The 19,626-nt window shown below is 42.3% G+C and overlaps 3 protein-coding genes across 4 annotated transcripts; 1 reads left to right on the top strand and 2 right to left on the bottom strand.

The window, feature by feature from the left end:
* Positions 1-805: 805 nt before the first annotated feature.
* LOC311495376 (protein Bouncer-like) lies at positions 806-2,579 on the bottom strand. The gene is made up of 3 exons (XM_084554798.1): positions 2,445-2,579; positions 1,461-2,360; positions 806-944 (listed from the first exon to the last, which is right to left on the bottom strand). Exons 1-2 carry the CDS (start codon positions 2,465-2,467, stop codon positions 1,910-1,912), a joined length of 474 nt encoding a protein of 157 aa, XP_084410924.1. The 5' UTR covers positions 2,468-2,579; the 3' UTR covers positions 806-944; positions 1,461-1,909.
* Positions 2,580-2,608: 29 nt separating this feature from the next.
* LOC311495377 (small integral membrane protein 29-like) lies at positions 2,609-5,140 on the bottom strand. Its single transcript, XM_084554799.1, has 5 exons — positions 4,995-5,140; positions 4,617-4,872; positions 4,504-4,529; positions 4,312-4,417; positions 2,609-2,949 (listed from the first exon to the last, which is right to left on the bottom strand). The coding sequence occupies exons 2-5, from the start codon at positions 4,728-4,730 to the stop codon at positions 2,896-2,898; spliced, it is 300 nt and encodes a 99-aa protein (XP_084410925.1). The 5' UTR covers positions 4,731-4,872; positions 4,995-5,140; the 3' UTR covers positions 2,609-2,895.
* A 255-nt stretch (positions 5,141-5,395) lies between these two features.
* pik3c2g (phosphatidylinositol-4-phosphate 3-kinase catalytic subunit type 2 gamma) lies at positions 5,396-19,549 on the top strand (the record flags this gene model as incomplete). Of its 2 annotated transcripts, XM_084554699.1 has the most annotated exons (33): positions 5,396-5,561; positions 5,963-6,411; positions 6,533-6,612; positions 6,805-6,962; positions 7,565-7,679; positions 7,804-7,915; positions 8,850-8,920; positions 9,103-9,166; positions 9,800-9,925; positions 10,030-10,060; positions 10,676-10,859; positions 10,968-11,090; positions 11,298-11,426; positions 11,646-11,760; positions 11,840-11,973; positions 12,148-12,336; positions 13,490-13,583; positions 13,701-13,795; positions 13,883-14,063; positions 14,198-14,305; positions 14,393-14,485; positions 14,632-14,761; positions 14,878-15,014; positions 15,115-15,284; positions 15,368-15,524; positions 15,620-15,729; positions 15,859-16,027; positions 16,549-16,667; positions 16,770-16,866; positions 16,963-17,032; positions 17,156-17,235; positions 18,570-18,695; positions 19,382-19,549. In XM_084554699.1, exons 2-33 carry the CDS (start codon positions 6,061-6,063, stop codon positions 19,547-19,549), a joined length of 4,086 nt encoding a protein of 1,361 aa, XP_084410825.1. In that variant the 5' UTR covers positions 5,396-5,561; positions 5,963-6,060. The 2 variants fall into 2 exon arrangements, with proteins under 2 accessions (XP_084410825.1, XP_084410824.1); XM_084554698.1 differs by having other exon boundaries at positions 13,490-13,795.
* Positions 19,550-19,626: the final 77 nt, after the last annotated feature.

Below are 19,626 nucleotides of genomic sequence, written 5' to 3'. Positions count from 1 at the left end.
CTCAACCATGTCTGATTTCCTCTCCCTGTTTGTGTCCCTCAGCATCGAGTCCATATAATAATCCCAACAAAGAAGTAAATCTTTAAATGTCAGTGGGGCTGACTCAAATTAAATATAGTAATCATGTTAATAGTGATGAAGCAACATGTAACATGTATTTATTAGTTTTTAGACAACAATCGATGAATCGCTTACATCAGGCATTGGAAATAAACTTCACCTCTTAGTATCAATTCACTTTGACAGTGAGAAAAAAAATAAGAATATGACCAGACTTACCTGGTGTGTATGTGTGTGAATAAGATTGAGAGAGAACATTCAAAAGACCTTGTAGAAATATTTATTTTAAGAACAAATAGTTATTCATAAAAACAAGATTAAAATAAAAATGTCTCTGCCGTCACCTTGTTGCACACCTCAGTGTCTTCAGACTGGGCGTACACCACACACTTCTGCAGGCCTTCAACCTTACTCCAGGTTGAGGCCTCGGTTCACTGCGACTACATAAACATGTGACCTTCGACATTTCTGATGCTCATAACACACCAGCACTTTTCAGTCATGAGCTGCCAGCTATCGTAGCTACAACCATAAGTGTTAAAGTGATGTAGAGGGGTTTAGCTGCAACACCACAGTTACAGTAGGACCACTTACAGCAGGTGTAGCTCAAAGTGTAGACAGTCCCTCTGAAGCTGAAGCGGCGTTGACGGCCGCACATCTTTTTCTCTCTGCAGCCTCTGGCTGTCAGAGCTGTGTGGTTGCCGTAGTGACCATCTGCCTTGTAGCACAGCTGATTAGGAGGACACTCTGTCACAATGAGCTCAAACGTCTTCTCTTTCTTCAGGATGGGCCGGTAGTAGCAACGCAAGTTATCACAGAGCAGAGATGGGATAAGAAAGTAAAACCACAACGATGCAACATGCCAGAGCTGCAACGTGTTCGGCCTAAAAGGAAAAGAAGTTTGATTGTAAAACACAAGGATTGCAACAGTTATTGTTCTCCACTTTCACGACCATTAGGCACCTCAGAGAATATTAAAGTAGTATTTGAAATAATTTCACGAGTTGTCAAGAGTATGTGTCAAGCTTCAAAAACACAGAATCCTACATTTGATGGTATCTAAACTCTTCTTGGTTTGTATGTTCTTTATAAATTTCCTTTCCTTGTTCTGTGATCTCCAAGCCAAGACCACAGATTTTTCTCAGATTCAACAAAGCTCACTTTGACTAATCTATTGTCCTGACTTTGGTATCCAAAAATCTGTGATTTTGTCACTTCAAGTTGTCCTCCTTTAAAGGACATAACACCAAGCTAAAGAAACCTTGGAGGAGGTTTTGACACATCCAAGCCTGGCACAGCTGTTAATGATCTCTACTGATTGAAGTTTAAACGGTTTCAATTTGTGAGGATGAACAGTGATGACAAAAGCAATTATAATGTGCAGCTTAAAGAAGACTCACCTCATCATTTTTAAGATTATAAATCCAGTCAAAACCATTCAGACCTTTTCCTGTTGAACTCCAGTCTCACCACTGAGTCCAGACCTTCCTAAACAGACCACACCTTCCAGCACACCTGCTTACAAAATGCATTAACTACACAATGCAGGAGTTTAATCGTGGTGCTTTTTATTTTGCTGCATTTATCAGAACAGAAATAATGTCAGCAGTTACTCCAGAAGTCCAGGAGGATGGCTCACAAGACCACCTTCTTCTCTCTGGAGCGTACATGTGAGTACACAAAACATAGTGAGGCATTTTTCTTTTTTTTCCACCAGTGATCACAAGGCTGCAAACATTTGACTAAATGTTTGCAGCCTTGTGTGACTTTTTAGAGACTCAGTTAAGCACCTTTGTCCACCAGGTCTCTCCCTTGCCTTCAATAAATACTCCTGTGCTCTAGTGGCAGGTCATGCAGCTGTCCTTGATAATGTGTAATTTGCACATGAATCCCAAGGCCCCTCCCTTAGAACATTAGTGATGTTGTCTGTTTTTTCTGAGACCATCCCCAGTAGCTTCTTGAGGTTGCTGTCAGGCTTTGGCACTCCGTTACATTTGTCTTCGCAGCAGCAACTGTGACTGACGTTGTATTTGACTCCCCGATAGGAGAGGATTTCATAGGAGCCACAGAGGTCACTGTCCACGCAGCCCTGAGCAGACAGGATGTGGACTGAGCCATAGTGGCCTCTGGAGCTGGAGCAGCGCTGGTGAGGCAGACACTGGCTGGTGATGTTTGTGCAGAACTTGCCTTTGTGCTGCAGAGGACAGTAGTAGCATAGCAGGCTGTCCAGAGTGAGAGCTGGGAAGAGGAGAGCCGTGACCAGCAGGATGGAGGTCAGGAACCAGCATGGACCCGACACACTAATGTAAACCCACACACAGAGTTAAATAGAAAGGAGCCCAGGACAAATATTCTTCAGTTCTTTGTGTAGTTGTGCTGTTCACCTGTTTTTTCTCTGTGATCCCATCTTCCCGTTTGAAAAAGCCAACAGGAGGAGCCCTCAGACACCAGCTAACCATCTGATTACCAAGCAGATACAGGTGTGTCTTTAAAGTTGTTTCATGCATAGTTGGAGAAATACACCCACAGAGCAGTAAAGCTTATGAAATTGATCTTAGCTCTCAGTTTATTGTCCATAAATTATGGTATCCATCAGAACACTTTGTGAAACATTTAAAAAAATCTCAGCTGAGACAAAAACAAACAAACAAACAAAAAACAGGCCTGCAGTGCCACCTGGTGTCTGCTACGTGATGTTAAGGAAGAGATTTCCAAGGAATAATTTGCCCCTCATTCTAAAACCACCTATCAGTTTACATTAAGTTGTCAGTTTCTGCTACACAGCGTGTACAGTAAAAGTGGATTCCTCCTGACGCTTCATTCTTGATGTTTGGCTCATGTTCCGTAGCCAGATGTTAGGGAGAGCTTCACCTCCTTGTACAGAGGTTCCTGTGAAGAACATCAAATTGAAATTGTCATGAAAAACTGAACTTGTTTTGTTGGACACATGTAAACACAATTAGATATGGTTACAACACACGTAAATATGAAGGACAAATACATTAGAAACACCTGCCATACTGGACCGCTTTACATTGTACAAATCCTGCCTAATATTGTTTTCGTCCCTCTTTTGACGCCAAACAGAGGGCAGACCTCTTAACCCCTTGTCGCCGAGTGTCGCAAATTCGTGACGCACTGTTTCCGCTCAGACTGCAGCCGAAATAATGCATGTAATCCTCCAATGCTGGTTTGTGCACATTCAAAAAATACCTAGGAACCTTTTGCAAGCACTAGTTTCTCGTAGGACCGGTTGGAGTGGTAGGCAAAAACACTAGAAATTAATTTCTTTATACAATTGAAAAATCAATTCAGGCGTCAAGGGGTTAAGGTGTGCTGTGCCACTAAGACATTGGCAGCAAATCCTTTGAGTCCTGCAAGTTGAGCGGTGGGTCCTCCATGGGTCAGACTTGCTTGTCCAGCACATTCTACGTATGCTCAGTTGGACAGAGATGTGTAGAATATGGAGTCAACTCGTTGAACTCATTGTTGTGTCCCTCAAACCTTAGCTTCGTGACAGGGTGTCTTATCCTCCTGTAAGAGGCCAGTGCCACATACATGTTGTTCAAAAACACTTAGGTAGGCGGTACGTGTCAAAGCAAACTCCACGTGAATGGCAGGACCTGAGGTCTCCCAGCAGAACATTCCCACTTTCTTTCCTTGGTACATCCTGATGCCATGTGTTCTCCAAGTAAGTCATGCACATGCACTTCCATGTGATGGGGAAAAATTGTCATTCATCAGACCAGGCCACTTCCTTCCAGTGCTCCATGGTCCGGTTCTGAGGCTCAAGCTCCCTTTGTAGGCACTTTCAGCACTAGACAGAGGTCCTCATGGGCACCCTGACTGGTCTGTGCAGGTCCATACACAACAATCTGTGATTAACTATTTGTTCTGCAGTTCAAACCGTAATAGAAGCAATTTGAGCTTCTGGAGCTCATGTGTTGGGTCAGACCACATAGTCCGGCATTCGCTTCGTACGTGCATCAGCACAGCATGAGCCCTGTTGCTGGTTCTCCACTTTGGCTTCCTTGGACCACTTTTGGAGATGCTCCGACCCAGTGTAAAAGTCACTCACATCCTTCCACGCGCCCATTTTTCTAACACACCAACTCTGAGGACAAATTGCTCACTCGCTGCCTAATATATCCCACCCATGTCATAATGATCATAATGTTATGCCGGATTGGTGTGCATAAGATAATCTTTTAATTTTATCCCACAGTGGGGAAATTAAAGGTTTTAACTTACAGCCAGCTCCTCCTCCTCGCCCCTGTCATCATCGCCCCACTCTTCCCGTTCCTCTGTAGGGTCGTATTTGTACACAGGAATCAGCCTGTGGCGAAGATCATCTAATCTGAAGCAGAAACAAACAAGTCATGACAGGACAGGAGAGAAACCGATCTCAAGGTGTTGCGTAAAACGCAAAAAAAATACCCTTACTTTGATCTCCTTCTGATGTAAAGCACCTAAAGAGAGGTAAAAGCTTAGACACTTAACCCTAATATGTGGCTGTGACATTAACCATGAAGAATGACGAGTGTAAACAGTCTTACCACTGCAACTACACATCCAGCCAGTGTCAGCAGAACAAATGGGATGAGTGCATAGTAACCAGGAAATCCAGGTTTTTTGCTTGTGGGTGAAATATATGGAGTTGTGTGGTTCATTTCTGCTCGATCTCCTCGTTCATAGGAGCTTTTCTTCCCCTGTGCACCTCAGCTGACGCCTGTGTGACACATTCAGTGGAGGGCCGTAGAGGCTGTTCAAACCCACCGAAGAGTCGTTATGGGCTTTCTTAACCCATTAGTCCTGCGGAGCGTAGAACACAGCACAGTCCACTGTGAGACTTCAAACACAGACTCAATATCTGAAAGGGTTTCAGACTCAAGCACAAGGGAGTCAATGACAGCTACAAAGTCATTTAATCTTACCTTATGAATGATCTGTGGAGTATGTGGACACTCATTTCCTTCTGCTCCTTTTATTTCATGTTAAATGAGAAACACTCACAGAAACACAGAGCTCACGCAGCTCGACCAGCTCGATGACATTCCTGAATGAGGAGTGGATTAGATGCGGTGGCTGAACGAGAGAAACAAGCAGATGATGATATCACATGTCTGAGAATTTTAGCACACATACAGCTCCAGGCACTAAAAGGAAAGCAAGGATTCTTTCAATAAAAATGCCATGAATATGTTGTTTTTATTTTCATTTGCTGCATTTAAGTGCTCACCCTTCTGAGCCACAGTCATGTAACTATAAAGAAAGAGCAAGTCTCAACATAAACACATGTGATATTCAGTTTCCTCCAGCAGAGGGAGAGTTGTTGTTGTTGTGAGTTTCAGGAGAGGGTGAAGGGGACGGCCAGTGGGAGGGACGAGGAAGCACAGGTAGAAACTTTTCCGAATCTTGTACAGGTCTAACTTGCTGAGCATGGCTTCATTAAGGAATTCCTCCCGACGTAGGATGACACTGCAAATGAAAGAGCTTTGATGGTAAGCTTAAAAACCAGTTCATTACTTTAATTGTGGCATTAGAGATTTTGAATTGTGGGCTGGTAATAAGTAAGCTGGTCTGTGATGTAAATGTGGGGAGATCTAATGTGATCTTAAAAGTTTAGTTTGTTTCCTTCATAAGTTTAGTCTTGACTGCTGATCAGCTGGAGCGCATGTAGAAGTAGAGCTTCAAGGTATATTGTGATCATGGTGTTTCACTGTTTAACAAAGCATTGTCACAGTCTGAGTGGCGCGCTCTGGCAGAGTTCCTGTTAAGATTTGAATGGTTGTTAATAATTAGACCAACGTGAAGGTTCAGTTAAGACTGCAGTCATAAAAGTCTTCTCCTGGCTGCATCCAGTCATACTCGCCAATGGAACTGACCCAGAGTTTCAATACAGATATTTATTCATTCTGCCATCCTGATGAAGTGAGGACGTACACAGAGAGAGTGAGACCACCACCATCCAGGACGAGTTGTATGAATCCCTAAGTCTTAATGGATCATCCTGAAAGGCGAAATGCACCGATCCAAAGGCAAGATGCAAGCGACTCAGACCGCTGTGAGTACCTTGAAGTCTTTCCGGATAACAGCGAAGAACCTGTGTATGAGGCCACCTTGGATGCACTCGTGGCCCCACGTGCTGGGAATAACATCCAAGAGAACATGAATGATCCGCTCAGGTTCAGGCTTCCTAGTGCATGTTTACCCAGTGCACAAGGACGGCCACCCCCTCCTGTACCCCCCAGGACCAGATTGCCCCTCAGCAACAACAAAAATAGGTTTTCTTGTGACTTCTCTGCACCTGTTTACAAACTGAACCGTTCCTGTACAGAGGTGGACACTAATGTGAGTATCCCAACATTTATTGTATTTTACTTTTTTTTGCACAGCGGAGACAAAAAGCTCCTTTATAACTAAATCAATAATAAGTAAAAGTGGGAAATACTATTTATTTTTACCCCATTAGGATCCATGGGCCATCAAACTTATAGACACTCCAGAGGGCAGCACCAAGAGGATGGCTTCTTTTTGTGCCTCTACCTCCAGGTGATACTAAGAACATTACAGCATCATGTTGTTGGCATATAAATCTGGAAGGTTATATCTGCTTATTAATTCATTAAACTTCATTAAGTCAGTTACAGATACATTTTTTTATTATTATTACTAGAACTTTTTGAAGTAAGCCTCACACATTTTTTAAACCTGTTTTTCTGTCCTCTTTCCCGTCTCTGTCAGGCTGATGTCACGGTACACGCACACAGACGGTGTTCACAACTCAGGTGTGGTGTGGGGTCGAGTCTTACAAATCCACCCTGCCCTGCTGCAGCAGGTGGAGGTGAATATCAGCGTGGCCACTGAGTGGGATGATAATCAGCTCCCCATCCCGACTGCAGGTAACATAGCTATGCACATGTCTGCCGCTCTCGGTTACATACAGTACTTACAAAAACTGGAAACTGTACATTGATGATATAAAGTAAAAGCAAGCATCGGACCTTATAGACCTTTCTCAGACATCTTGACTTGTCTCAGTAGGGAAAGAACAAACATATTCAAAAAGTCTCTTATGAAAAATGTCTGCACTTCTGTCGGTATAACAGATGATTTTAAAGGCCTCATATTTTCTTACTAGCTTCCTAAGCTGTGAGATCATATAGTTGTACTAAAGGAATGACACTAGTAAGTGACTTAATATTTTCTCAGCTGTAATTTAATTTATTTTTAAAAAATGAAATAAAATCACAATAGGGGAACTTTTTAATGAACTGGAAAATGCATAAAGCAGTTGCTTAGATTGTGGATAAATGGCTTGTTTGCTACTTAATGTGCGGACCTAATGGCAATGGAGCACGCAGCAACGTCCTTCGTGGGTAATAAAGCCATAGCTTATTGTTTGTAATGCCACACCTTTTGATCCAAGGTTACCACACACTACAATATCTTTCTATAGTCCCTTCAGAAGTGTGCATAATCTGAACTCTGATCTTTTATGCAGTGAACAGGACGGTGAAGAGTCTAATTGATGAAATCTTCCAGCTGCTAGACCTCACTCCCAACACAAGTGGGCAATATGTTTTAAAACTGTGCAACTCGGAGGAGTGTCTCAGAAAGTAAGTTTGTCACTGAAGAAACTCAGGACTATTTCCTTGCATATTTAATGATGTTCTAGTTCACAATGCTCTCCTAAAGGTGTATTGCTGAACATGGTGTACTCTACCATCCCTTTCTCCGTAGTGAAGAACTGCTGGGTATGCATGAGACCGTTCAGATCCACTCCAAGCTCAGACTGGTGCTTCCTCTCCGACTGCTCCACATGAACAACCTCAGACACCGTCTGGCCAGAGATGTAAGTCGGTTCAAATTCCTCCTCTGTTCCCTCCTACGGTAGAGATCATTTACCGTAAAGGAGTGTCCTTGTTTTCAGTTTTGAAATGCCGCTTTTATAAGCACCTGTGCCAAGTGGTGGAGTATAACTAAATACATCTGAGTACTGAACTTCTATTCAAATCTGAGTTTTTTCTGTGCAACTAAATACCTCATCTCCACGACACCGAAGAGGAAAATATTGAACTTTTGATTGTTTGATACACTAAAGAACTAACTGTTCCTGTTTACTTGGGAACATTCTCCTGATTCTTAACATTGTCACACAAATTGTCAAAGCAGTTTTTCTGAGCTCACACAAAATAGACTTTTTAGCGATAGATGGATCTCAACCAACATTTAGAATATGTTCATTGCTCTAGATTAAACTACCTGACATAATATAAAGTAGTTAGCAACTACTTGTTCAACCTTAAACATCAACAGCACTAAAGGAAAACAGATACATCAATGCAGCTTTAAAAGGGACAATTGTACCGCATATCAGTTCTTTTACATTTGAAACTTCAAGTCTTTGAATGCAGAACTTTTACTTGTAGTGGAGTATTTCCACAGTGTATCTGTACTAAAGGATATGTTCCACCAGTGCCTGTCCCTGGCCCCCTGCCAGCCTCTTATCATCAGGGCTGTTGTAGCTGTAAAAACCTCCACCCTCAGTTCTTGACTTTGTTCTGTTTACACATCACGTCATCACTGGTGACATTTAGCAGGAGGAATAAAGTGGAATGAAGGTGAACCTGATTGTTATACATATATAATGCATACAGTTTCATTTCTATTTAAGGATTTTACATGCTTCATACACACATTAAATTATTTATTAAAAAGACTAATAATAAAAATTTACTCCAGTCCCAGACAGTAACCAGTACTTTAATCTATGTTGCTTCTTTAAGGCTCAGGACGATAGGACATCATGCTCACTGTACCAGCTCCAACGTCCTGTCTTTGTCTTCAACACCTGCAAGTAAGATAGCAGGCAGTCCTGCATCCTACATCAGCTCAGTCAAATGGTTCCAGTAACAGCAACTTTTCAGTGGCCCAAGAGTCAACCAGAGTGTGTGTTTGTTGAAAACATTAGGGACGTGGCTTTACACCAGGGTTTGTTACCACATTGTCCTATCTGTTTATTGTTTCCCCCTCTCTCAGGCTCAGTCTACAGAATGTACTCAGTAGCTACAACAAAGAGGTGGCAGAGCTCATGAGAAGTAAGGTGAGTTAAATAAGATATCCAGTGGTGCATTTATATCGATAAGACAAACATTAAAAACACCTGCCTAATGTTGTGTAGGTCCCCAGTGTTCATGCACCCATCGAGGCATGAACTCTGGATGTCTGAGGGTGTCTGGCAGTAGGACAATGGCAGCAGATCCTTTGGGTCCTGTAGGTTGTGGAGTAGAGCCTCTGTAGATCGGGCCTGTTCAGGTGCATCCTCTGGATGCTTGATCAAATTGGGATCATGGGAGTTTAAAGGCCGGGTCAGCATCTTGGGGTCTTTGTAGGGTTCTTTGAGATGGTTTGTAGCAGCTTTTCTACAGTAGAGAGGGTCACTGTCAGAGGTCAGTTAGTGTTGTTGACATGGGAGTAGTTTGCTTGGTCTGCACCAAAGTTTAGGTTGGTCATACCCCATAACTAACATCCACATGAAATCTATACTTCCAAAGCATTGTAACGATGTAGTCAGTGTCATCACTTCGTCTGTCAGTGGTTCTAATGTTGTGGCTGATCTGTGTATTTCTCAGTTGATTGGATTTGTTTTGTCTCGGCACCTCCACCTTACCTTAGTATGTTGAGTTAGCATTCTTACATTTCTGCTCACTTGAGCCTTGTCTCATCATGTCTGCAGTCTGGGAAGAATATTAATGTGGTCGTGAGCCGCGTTCGCACCATCAGCAATCTTCTGTGTGGGCTCTCGTGTAACGAGTTGGAGGACGCCATTGGCAGGCTCAACAGAATCAATCCAATTCTCCTGGTAGGATCTCAGACATCCAAACACGTTTCCTGTTATAGAAGACTACCAGTATAATCATACATAGATACCTCTTCATATCACTGATACAATTATCTGTTCTACAGAGTCATGAGGAGATGTTTGAGTGTGAAGCTGGTGAGTAAATATAATGGCTTTGCTGCAGCCTTAACAAAGGATGCTTTCATCCTGACTAGACTTCACAGAAATGTCTAATAGGATAAAATGAAGTGATGGCAGTTTATCTCCCAGAGAACATCACATTGTAATTAACTCAGTCTGGACAGTCAGTGATCCAAACTCCAACTTGACCATTTCTCGTACAGCTGTCAGTCATTGTAGTTTTACAATATTATTTTGTTTAATATGTTTATTTGATAGTAACAGCGCAGATACAAACATTATTGTGAAACTGTACGATCAGACACGGTAAGACTTCCTTACCCCCAAACCTCTGGAACGTGTTACCTGTTAGTATAGAGCAGACTAAAGATGATTTTCATTCTCTGCAATAAATCCTGGTTAAAGATTTACAGAACGGAAAACGTAGCATCCACAAGCTGATAGTGTCTATATGCCAAGGACATGCAACAAAGGTGTCCAAAGGCACTGCACCCTCAATGCTGCACAATTTTTACTTTTATTGCTGTATGCTCACATTAATCCCGTCTGTTACATGTGCAGTGTGGAAGTGTGGAGTAATCATTTTCTCTTCAGTATTTCAACCACTGACTTGTTTTTTCGGTGCCCTAGCCGTGTTCATGCTCCATGGGGCTCTGCAAAAAGTGCTGCAGATATTTTTCGACAACTTCCAATCAGACTTCAGAGGCGAGAAGATAACCGGCAGCCCTCAAAGCTGCGACGTCGATAACAACCAAGAAATCCTCCAGTTCAACATTGCTTCTGTCTACAAACTGCTGCCCACCTGGATGACCACGTATGTGTGCAGCTGTAGTTACACACATTTCACGTTACACAAGACGCTGACAGGTTAAAATAAGACGTTATTGTTCTGCTTTCTCTTTCTCTTATACCACGTTTTTAGGTATGAGTGCTTCTCTGTTTCCTGTGAGCTGACATATGTGGGAACAAAGATATGTGACACTGGCATCTCTGAAAATATCAGCAGTGCTTTGGCGCAGGGAAACAAGATCCAGTGTAACCGCATGTAAGGCCAAGCTTGTGTGTATCTGTAATTTAATCACATTCAGTTTCTCTTTTCCTCGTTCACTCAAGAGTTCCATTGTCTTTAAGGAGAACCTGAACATGTTCTCATTTCTCTGAGAGATCATCACATGTGTACTGTTTTTGCTGTTTCAATCTTACACCAGTGAGCTCTAATGCAGATGTATGCCTTTATGTTTTTAATTCATAGGATGGTATTCCCTGTTCCTGTAAGTCAGCTGCCATATGAGAGCATGCTGACGTTTCGCCTCAAGGGCTCCAAGCGAGGCAAGGGCCCCGAGCTTTTAGGCTGGGCTGTACTGCCTCTTTACAATGACAGGTAGGTTGTCCACAAACATCTCCGTAGCATCACCTCCAGCTTTTTAGCCTGGTTAAAAACTCTAAATTCACTCATATATATGGCCATACACACTGAAACCTCTACCACAGGGATCATTCAGGATGTCTTCAGCTGACAAAGAACTAGTTTTCTTTATCACTTTGTGCTGTCTTCTTCTTACTCAGTTTATAACTCTCTTGTGTTGTGTTGTGTGTTTAGGACTCTTGTTATGGGGACCGTCCTGCTCAGTTTGTCTGCTCTGCCTGAGCTGGCTCTTCCTCCGTCCCCTGCCCTCTTTGACAGCCACAGAAAAGCCATTGGAGTCATTCTGCAGGTCAGTAGTTCTGGATAACTCTGCCCCCTACTGTTCAAAATACAAAAATTTCCTGCTCAGTCGTTTCATCTTTCTGTAGCTCGAGTTTCAAGATCAGTTTGAGTGGAAGTATCAGAGGCCCATCGCGCTCCCTGGCTCAATCATCTTCTCCCAGCCCTGTGATGAAGTGCAAAAGAAAATGCTGAGCATCTCTAAGAAGCATTGCCTCTGCTTGTGAGTAGAATGGGCTGCTCCATAAGTCCAGAACAACAGTCATTATGTAATAACTTAATAGCTTTATGGTACCAGAGAGGCTTCCGCCACGTGGAGCAATACTGCACGTGCTCATGTTCAGTGATGATCAGGGCCACTTCCTGTTGATAATACTATTACACTCTGCTTCACCAGTCTGAACGAAAATGAGAAGGGGTTCCTGTGGAGTAAATGCGACTGTGCCGACAAGGGGAGTACTTTCCTCCACCTGCTGCTGGGTTCAGCCCCCCAGTGGCAGCCTGAATACTTGACAGAAATCTACACCATCGTGGAGAACTGGCCCATCTATCTACCTGAGGAGGCCCTATTTCTGCTCAGTGACAGGTAGGTTTACTCGCTCCACATTCAGAAGATGGACTTCTGTGCAAGGCCCCACATAGATAGCATATAGTGCACAGAGAAATTCTTGTTGTTGTTTGTGTCTAATGTATCTTGGTTACAACCGTGTTGCTGTCATGATTTTCTGGAGGTGATGCAACGTTTTCTTCAGCACATTTTGACATATTATGTCACAGTGACCCCAGTTGATAAACGTGATAATGACTTAAACATTTGCTAACTTGCATACATTTACAGAACGGAAATCTGAATAAAAAACTAGTTCAAAATTCTTGTTTCATTTTGCATATGAAAACTCCCAAAATTACACATTTATTTATTTATCTTTTAACTTTTTTCTTCTCTGAATCGGAAAAAAGACAGAATGGTCAGAAAAAAACGAATACATTTAAAGCATTTGTTGATAATAATGTGTTATATAATGCAGGTCATTAAGAATTAAACCCTGTTGTTAAAAAAAAAAAAAAGAAAGAAGGAAAAAAAGATGGGAATAAGCCTGTGATAGTGAAAATATGTGCCTCAGAGTAAAAGGATAGTTTTGAGAAAACAACCTCTAATGATATGTTCTGTAATATTCATAATTCCATGTATATACAACTAATACCTACATAGCTGATAGCTCCCCAGTTGATTACTCACATTAAGAAGACCTAGAGCAAGTCCACAATGTAAAAAAGTGCAGGATAACTATAATATCGGTATAATACAGAGATTTACTAGGTCATGGTATAACTAAATGAAGGCTTTGGCCTTGTTTGAGGTTCATTGAAGATGTTTCACTCATCCAAGAGGCTTCTTCAGTTCTAACTCGCATGACTAAGGCCTGTTAATGACCCAGTAATCGCCCGAGTTAGAGCATTTTATTCAGATTAACCTGGGTGGTAGCTTATCCATACACCCATTAACTGACAGACACTCTTAAGAATCACGGTGTGAATGGAGTGAAAATGTTCATCTTGGTGAAATATATTAATGTCATGATTAGAATAACCTCATGTAATTCTGAGCTGCGGTGATGGAATAAGAGCTTTGTGTTGCCAGAGAACCTCCTTCAAAACTCAGTGTTTCAAACTCTTACTGATCACCACCATGATTCAGGTTTCTATTCATCTCGTTTCATGTCTTGAACCTTCTCCAGTTTTCATGATCAGACTGTACGGAGGGCTGCTGTTCAGTACTTTGAACAGATACCAGATGGAGAGCTAGAGGTGTTTTTGCCACAGCTGGTCCAGGTAAACGAACTAACACACACCAGTAGCTATCACACAAGTTTAGCATGTGTAAAACTTTGGGGATTTCCCAGAAATTTGAAGCCTGGTTGTCTAACCTACTTGCCCCGCATCCTGCAGACTCTGAAGTATGAGTGGAAACTGGATGGACCTCTGGTGATGCTGCTGTTGGAGAGATCACTGAAGAACATACGAATTGCTCAGCAACTTTACTGGTGAGTCAGACGCCAAAGGAGTGGAGTGTAGATTTGGATTACTCAGTTTAATTTGTCAGTATAACTGATGCTTGGATGTACTGGCAGGATGCTGGAGGATGCCCACAATGACCCCTACTACCAGAGTTGGTTCAGTAAAGTTCAGGCTGCCCTGCGTCACTGCTGTGGCCAAGCTCTGAGGCAGGAGCTGGAGCATGAAAGCCGCCTGGTGTACATGCTTGTACAGGTGGCTGATAAAGTTCGCACTGCTGACAAGTCTCGACGTAAGGTCTGTGAATACATCTATCCATCTTCTCATTTGTAGTCACCTTTCACTCATGTGTAAACCTTCTTTGTTATAACTGTAACTGTATAAGTAATGCATTTTATCTGGTTAGTTTCATTATATGCTTTTGACTGCAGAGTGTTTTGAGCAAAGAAAAGTGGGCCATTGCTGATTACTTCAGAGATGGGATCAGCTGTTGTCTACCGCTGGATCCTGCAGTCCGTGTAAAGGCAGTAAATGCAGAGGTAAGAATGTCACTATACACATTACAATTATACATCACTATTCTTATCTAATAAATTTGTGTTTACTCTTTGATATGTTACATCCAGGACTGTATATACTACAACTCCAATGCTGCTCCTCTGAGTATCTCATTCGTCTGTTCTGACCCTTTGGCCAAGGACATCAATGTCATCTGCAAGGTGGGTAATGTTATACTGGATGTTGTGTTTTTACTTGCTCCCTCCACAGAGAGATCAGATTAAAATCCGTTACAGACCAACTCGCACATACTTGTAAAAGGACACTTCAAATGGTTTGCAAGCTTTGACTCACATGTGTTGTTCAGACAGGAGATAACCTGCGTCAGGACATGCTGGTACTTCAGATAGTCCGTGTGATGGACAGAGTGTGGCTCCAGGAGGGGCTGGATTTGCAAATGATCACCTACAGGTGTCTTTCTACAGGCAGGGAGCAGGGTTAGTTTGATTTATTTGTTTGTGTTTGTGTTTTTTTTGTTTTTGTTTTCTTAATGAGCAGGTTGTGAATGTCATTTTTTTTCTCTCCTCATACTTGTGTTTTGTGTGGTTGTCAGGCCTGGTGGAAGTGGTACCTGAGGCGGTGACACTAGGGAAGATTCAAAAGGAGTGGGGTCTGAGTGGGACCCTTCGAGAAGACACTCTGGAGAAATGGTTCCACGTGTATAACAAAACCAAGGAGGACTATGAGCAGGTTAAGATCACTACAAAAATTAAAAAATTCCATTACATATCTTAATGATACACATTTGCTGTTGCATATATTTGCGCGTAACATTCCTTTTCTGTTTCAGGCTGTGATGAATTTCATCCACTCGTGTGCCGGCTGGTGTGTAGCCACCTTCATCCTGGGGATCTGTGACCGCCACAATGACAACATCATGTTGAAACACAGTGGACACATGTTCCATATTGACTTCGGCAAGATTATGGGCAATGCACAGAAGTTTGGAAACTTTAAAAGGCAAGTCAGTTAAAAAAAGATTAAATATGAACACTACTGTGAGGACACACAATGTCAATTAAATTTCCCTCGCTCAAAAACAGAGACCGATCACCCTTCATCTTTACGTCTGAGATGCAGCACTTCATCACAGGTGGGGGACAGAAGCCTCAGCGCTTGCATCGCTTTGTGGAGCTCTGCTGTGAAGCTTACAACATAATCAGACAGCGCTCTGCACTGATACTCAGCTTGTTGGAGCTGGTGAGACTAAATGACACCACCACCGTCATCTTATGGAAAAGTCTGAGGCCACAAAATATTGTATTAAAAATATTCTCATTTATGTAAATTCCCAGATGCTACATGCAGGAATGCCGGAGCTAAAGGACATTAATGACCTGCAGTACGTGCAGAACAACCTCAGACCTCACGACACAGACCTGGAGGCCACCTCCTACTTTACAAAGTAATTTGATGTGCAACACACAAATAACTACAGTAATTTAACTGAAGACATTCTGCACACACTCTTGGATTTTAATTCTCCAGATGTAAAAATCTGGTGCTTTAACAGTTTGTGTTGCTCCTAATGTAGGAAGATCAAGGAAAGCATGGACTGTGTTGCAGTCAAATTTAACTTCCTGACGCACAGCTTTGCTCAAGGGAAGACACGCGAAATGCCAACCCAGAACGGCAACCCTGCCCCCAGCACCAACATCCAGGAAGCCGTCATTCAGGGATACACTGTCAAGGGAAAAGATGTGGTGAGGCTGCACGTTGCTCTTTGTGGTGTGATAATTAAGAAAACGTTGGCCTTTTATAATGTCACCTTCTGCCTGATTCACCACAGAGCTTTGTGTTAGATGTTAATTGCCAGGGAAGATGAAAAAACACCTGGAACTGTCAGCAGGCTCACACCGAGCAATAACCCCTGGCACATGGCTGACGATGTGGGTGTGTTTGCTGACACTTTCGGCCTCGTAGGCAGCAGTGCTGTGTTTGGAAAGTCTTTCCCCAGAGGAGTGATGAGTGTTACTGGTGGTTGTTGACATTTCACTGCTCTTTCGTCAGAAGAGGTTTTCCTGATGTCGGGTTTTAACAATTTGGAGGCACAACGGCGCAGCTTGTCTGTCAAATCAGAAGAGATTTGCCAAGTTATTCAGATTCAGCCTGTGGCAGAATTAAGTATGAAGGGTTCAGGTGTCCATGTAATATGTAGCACAGTTCGCGAGTTAATAATTCACCTTGTGATCTAAGAGAATCGTTTGTTTTGTGGGACTTGCAGGTGTATGATGTGAAAATCACCATTCATGATGGGTTTCTGACCAGCGAGAAGACATTTGGGCAATTTGAGATGATCCATAAGCAGCTGCAGAAACACTTCATTGAAACTAAGCTGCCTCAGTGAGTGAAGAAAAAAAACTCCTGCATCCTGCTGTCACTTTAAGCACTGCTTGTTCTTTCACAACCACAGCAGTAATGTATTTTACATCTTCCCCATTAAAGGTTTCCTGGTTGGTACAGGATGTCATTCACACCACCCAAGAGGATGTCTATGCTGAATAAATACCTAGAAGAGCTTTTTGAAGGACCGTGCAAGGGAGTATGTTTCTCTTGTCATGCTCACCATCACTGCTCAATTTCTCTAAATGATCTCTTGTTAGAACTGATTCTAACCATAAAACATTGTCACCTGCAGAATGAATTTGTGTGCAGTTTGTTTCTGGACGGCCCCATGCCCCACAAAACTGAGGTGACGGCAGGTAAAGGTAAGAAAACAATAGAGTGTGAAGACTGGTTGTGCTACGTCTTGTGGAAAAGACAACCTTAGATCATATGATAAGAGTTGTCATGCTGGGATTTATTGTCCCTGATGCTATGATCTGTTTCAGGAGCACGTCCTCAGATCCAGCTGTACATTTCTTACTCCAACTTCAAGCTCTCTGTCTTGGTAAAACACCTGAAGAACATTGTGAGTTTTCTTCTTTCTTATTTAAGGCCTTTCTCACAGCAGACTTGGAAAACTATGGCATATTAATGATGGCTGCATTCCACTTAGGAGAGGTCCTGGTTTTGTGGATGCTGGTGGTGTTATTGCCAATCTTTGGATATTAATGTGCTTAATCTGTAGGGAAGAGACAAGATTTTAGCACTGGAAGCATTTCAGTTTTTTGTTCCTACCAGTACAACCCATTCACTTTTGGGCAGCCTTTTGTTCTATGCAGGCTAACAGTCCATCTTGAGACCGAAAGAATCAGTCATCCACTGTCAGCAAGCAAGTTAACAGGTCACATTCAAGGAAATACTTTGGATGTTGTGGTGTTGCAGTGAAACAGTGGCCATTGCACCAAAGTCATCAGATGACGACTCTGTCACTGGGAGACTTAAGGGAACTGAGCCATCATTAATTCCACCCATGTCTAAAACGGTGCTAAAACAAAGGCAGCTGGAGTTAAAGTTTGAGTTTTTGCTTCCTCTGCTCATCAAAGTGACTTCTTCATCTATAAACGAAGTTTCAGTCATCAACAAACACCGTATCCTTGACCACTTCAAGCCCAACAATACACTGAGCAATATAAACTCATTCACCCCAGCGACAAAACACCCAAACAAAGGCAGACCTGCAATGCTCCTTAACAGTATTTGCACTGTTCAGAATTTTCAACATTTCTGCATAAAAATTACTCAAAACAACGTTTCAAGTAACTGCTCATCAGTCACCTACAGCGGCTACAGAACGGCTTCAGTTCTGAGATGTTGGTCGCTTTAAGATCGCTTCAGGTTCTTCCACAACATGTTTATTGGATTGAAGTGACTATTGTTGAAGTAAAATTGGAAGGCCCTTCTCTAAACAGATGAGGTGGACTGAGACACCACTTATCAGCCAATTCAAACACAGTCTTAACATCGCTCCCACACCTTGAGTCTGGAGTTTCTGGCCATCAATGGGTAATCAGAGAACCACGAATCATTAAAGATCACACCGCTGATGTTAATCTAAATAACATCTTGTAATTGCAAGTGAGTACTGGGTTGTTAACAGATCCTAGTCATGTGACCGCCCACAGGAGCTCCTAATAAAAAACCTATTCACCTACTCAAACTTCTCATTCAAAGAAGAAGCCGCCACATAACTGAGCAGTTAAACTTCTTCCAGAAACCCAACAAGTTAAGCTGCCTTTGTTTCAGCTTTGTTTTTTGAATATACCATGATTTGAACGACTGAAAGTCTTCATAGACATGTATTGCAACAGTAAAACATACAGTACGTATTAAATTTGCTCTCCCACAACAAATACTCAACAGAAGCAGGCCAACGGCTCTAACCCTGACGCCTATGTGGTCACGCGTCTGAGACCGGACCCTCAGCAGCGCTCCAAGAGGAAGACGAAGGTGGTCCGCAATAATGACAACCCCACATTCAATGAACTGGTACTACTTCCATTCCCCCTTCTATTTATGATTTAGCACAGTCATGCCATCCTTTGGTCTGTTAGGTCACCAGGTCATCCTTTATGCTGTACATCATCCTTGTACCTTTGAGAATTGTTATTTGGGATATAAAAGCTAATTAAAACATAATGTATGGTAGAGTAACCTCGGCTTATATCCAGCTAAAATCACAAATTTCACAGTATATGATGCTCTGTATCTTTGAAATTTTTATTTGGATTTGGACACACATGCAACAGATGTGCAAAAATTGTTTTCCTATGAATGCCATCCAAGCATCTGATTTTAAGAATATATTTTTTTGCTTTTTTTTGTTTGTATATTGAGTCTCTCTTGAGAAAAAGTGCTGAGTTCAGTTCGCTCAGATTTTTCTTTTCATTATTAATCTGTGGTTTAGCAGTCCTGCTGTGCCTCTGATGTGATCTATGTGTGTTGAATCCAGCATCCTGTTGAGTCTGACTGCTAGCTTCCCATATAATTGACAACCTCTTACTACCTTTTATGCTGCAAATGAAGCCAAATGGGTTGAAAGAAAAAAAAATCAGTTGCACAGTTTTGGTAGAAATTTTCAGATAAAAGTCAAATGGCGCAGAAATAACCTTGTCTGGGTTTGCCTCTGTCTGCTGAGCTGTTTGATAACTAAAACGTCTGCTTCATATTCACAGCTGGAGTACAATAATGTGCCACTGCTGTATGGAATGGTGCTGGAAGTGACAGTGAAGAACAAGAGCAAGAACAAAAACAAGACTTTTGTGGCTGCAGTCAATATTAAACTGGATGAGGAGTTGGTGGACAAGGAGAAATGGTTTCCCCTTGGGAACTGTGCAATCTGACCAGAGAGAGCTGTGTTGTAGTACTGCTGCCAGCAGAGGGGGCAGCCACACTACCTGAGTGAATCCATTTTTTTCAG

This window comes from Chelon labrosus (genome assembly GCF_963514085.1).
Source record: "Chelon labrosus genome assembly, chromosome: 11".
In the NCBI taxonomy this organism is placed as follows: Eukaryota; Metazoa; Chordata; class Actinopteri; order Mugiliformes; family Mugilidae; genus Chelon; species Chelon labrosus.
The sequence above is the reverse complement of the archived record's forward strand: the minus strand, read 5'-3'. Positions and strand labels throughout refer to the sequence as shown.

What these genes read in the sequence shown, in the direction of transcription:
- LOC311495376 (XM_084554798.1), bottom strand. Translation starts at nt 2,467, where the DNA reads ATGGGATCACAGAGAAAAAACAG. An exon ending in GGATCACAGAGAAAAAACAG is followed by an intron (nt 2,361 to 2,444) that starts GTGAACAGCACA and finishes GGTTTACATTAG; the next exon opens with TGTGTCGGGTCCATGCTGGT.
- LOC311495377 (XM_084554799.1), bottom strand. Translation starts at nt 4,730, where the DNA reads ATGAACCACACAACTCCATATATTTCACCCACAAGCAAAAAACCTGGA. An exon ending in TACATCAGAAGGAGATCAAA is followed by an intron (nt 4,418 to 4,503) that starts GTAAGGGTATTT and finishes TTTCTGCTTCAG; the next exon opens with ATTAGATGATCTTCGCCACA. An exon ending in GCGAGGAGGAGGAGCTGGCT is followed by an intron (nt 2,950 to 4,311) that starts GTAAGTTAAAAC and finishes TGTTCTTCACAG; the next exon opens with GAACCTCTGTACAAGGAGGT.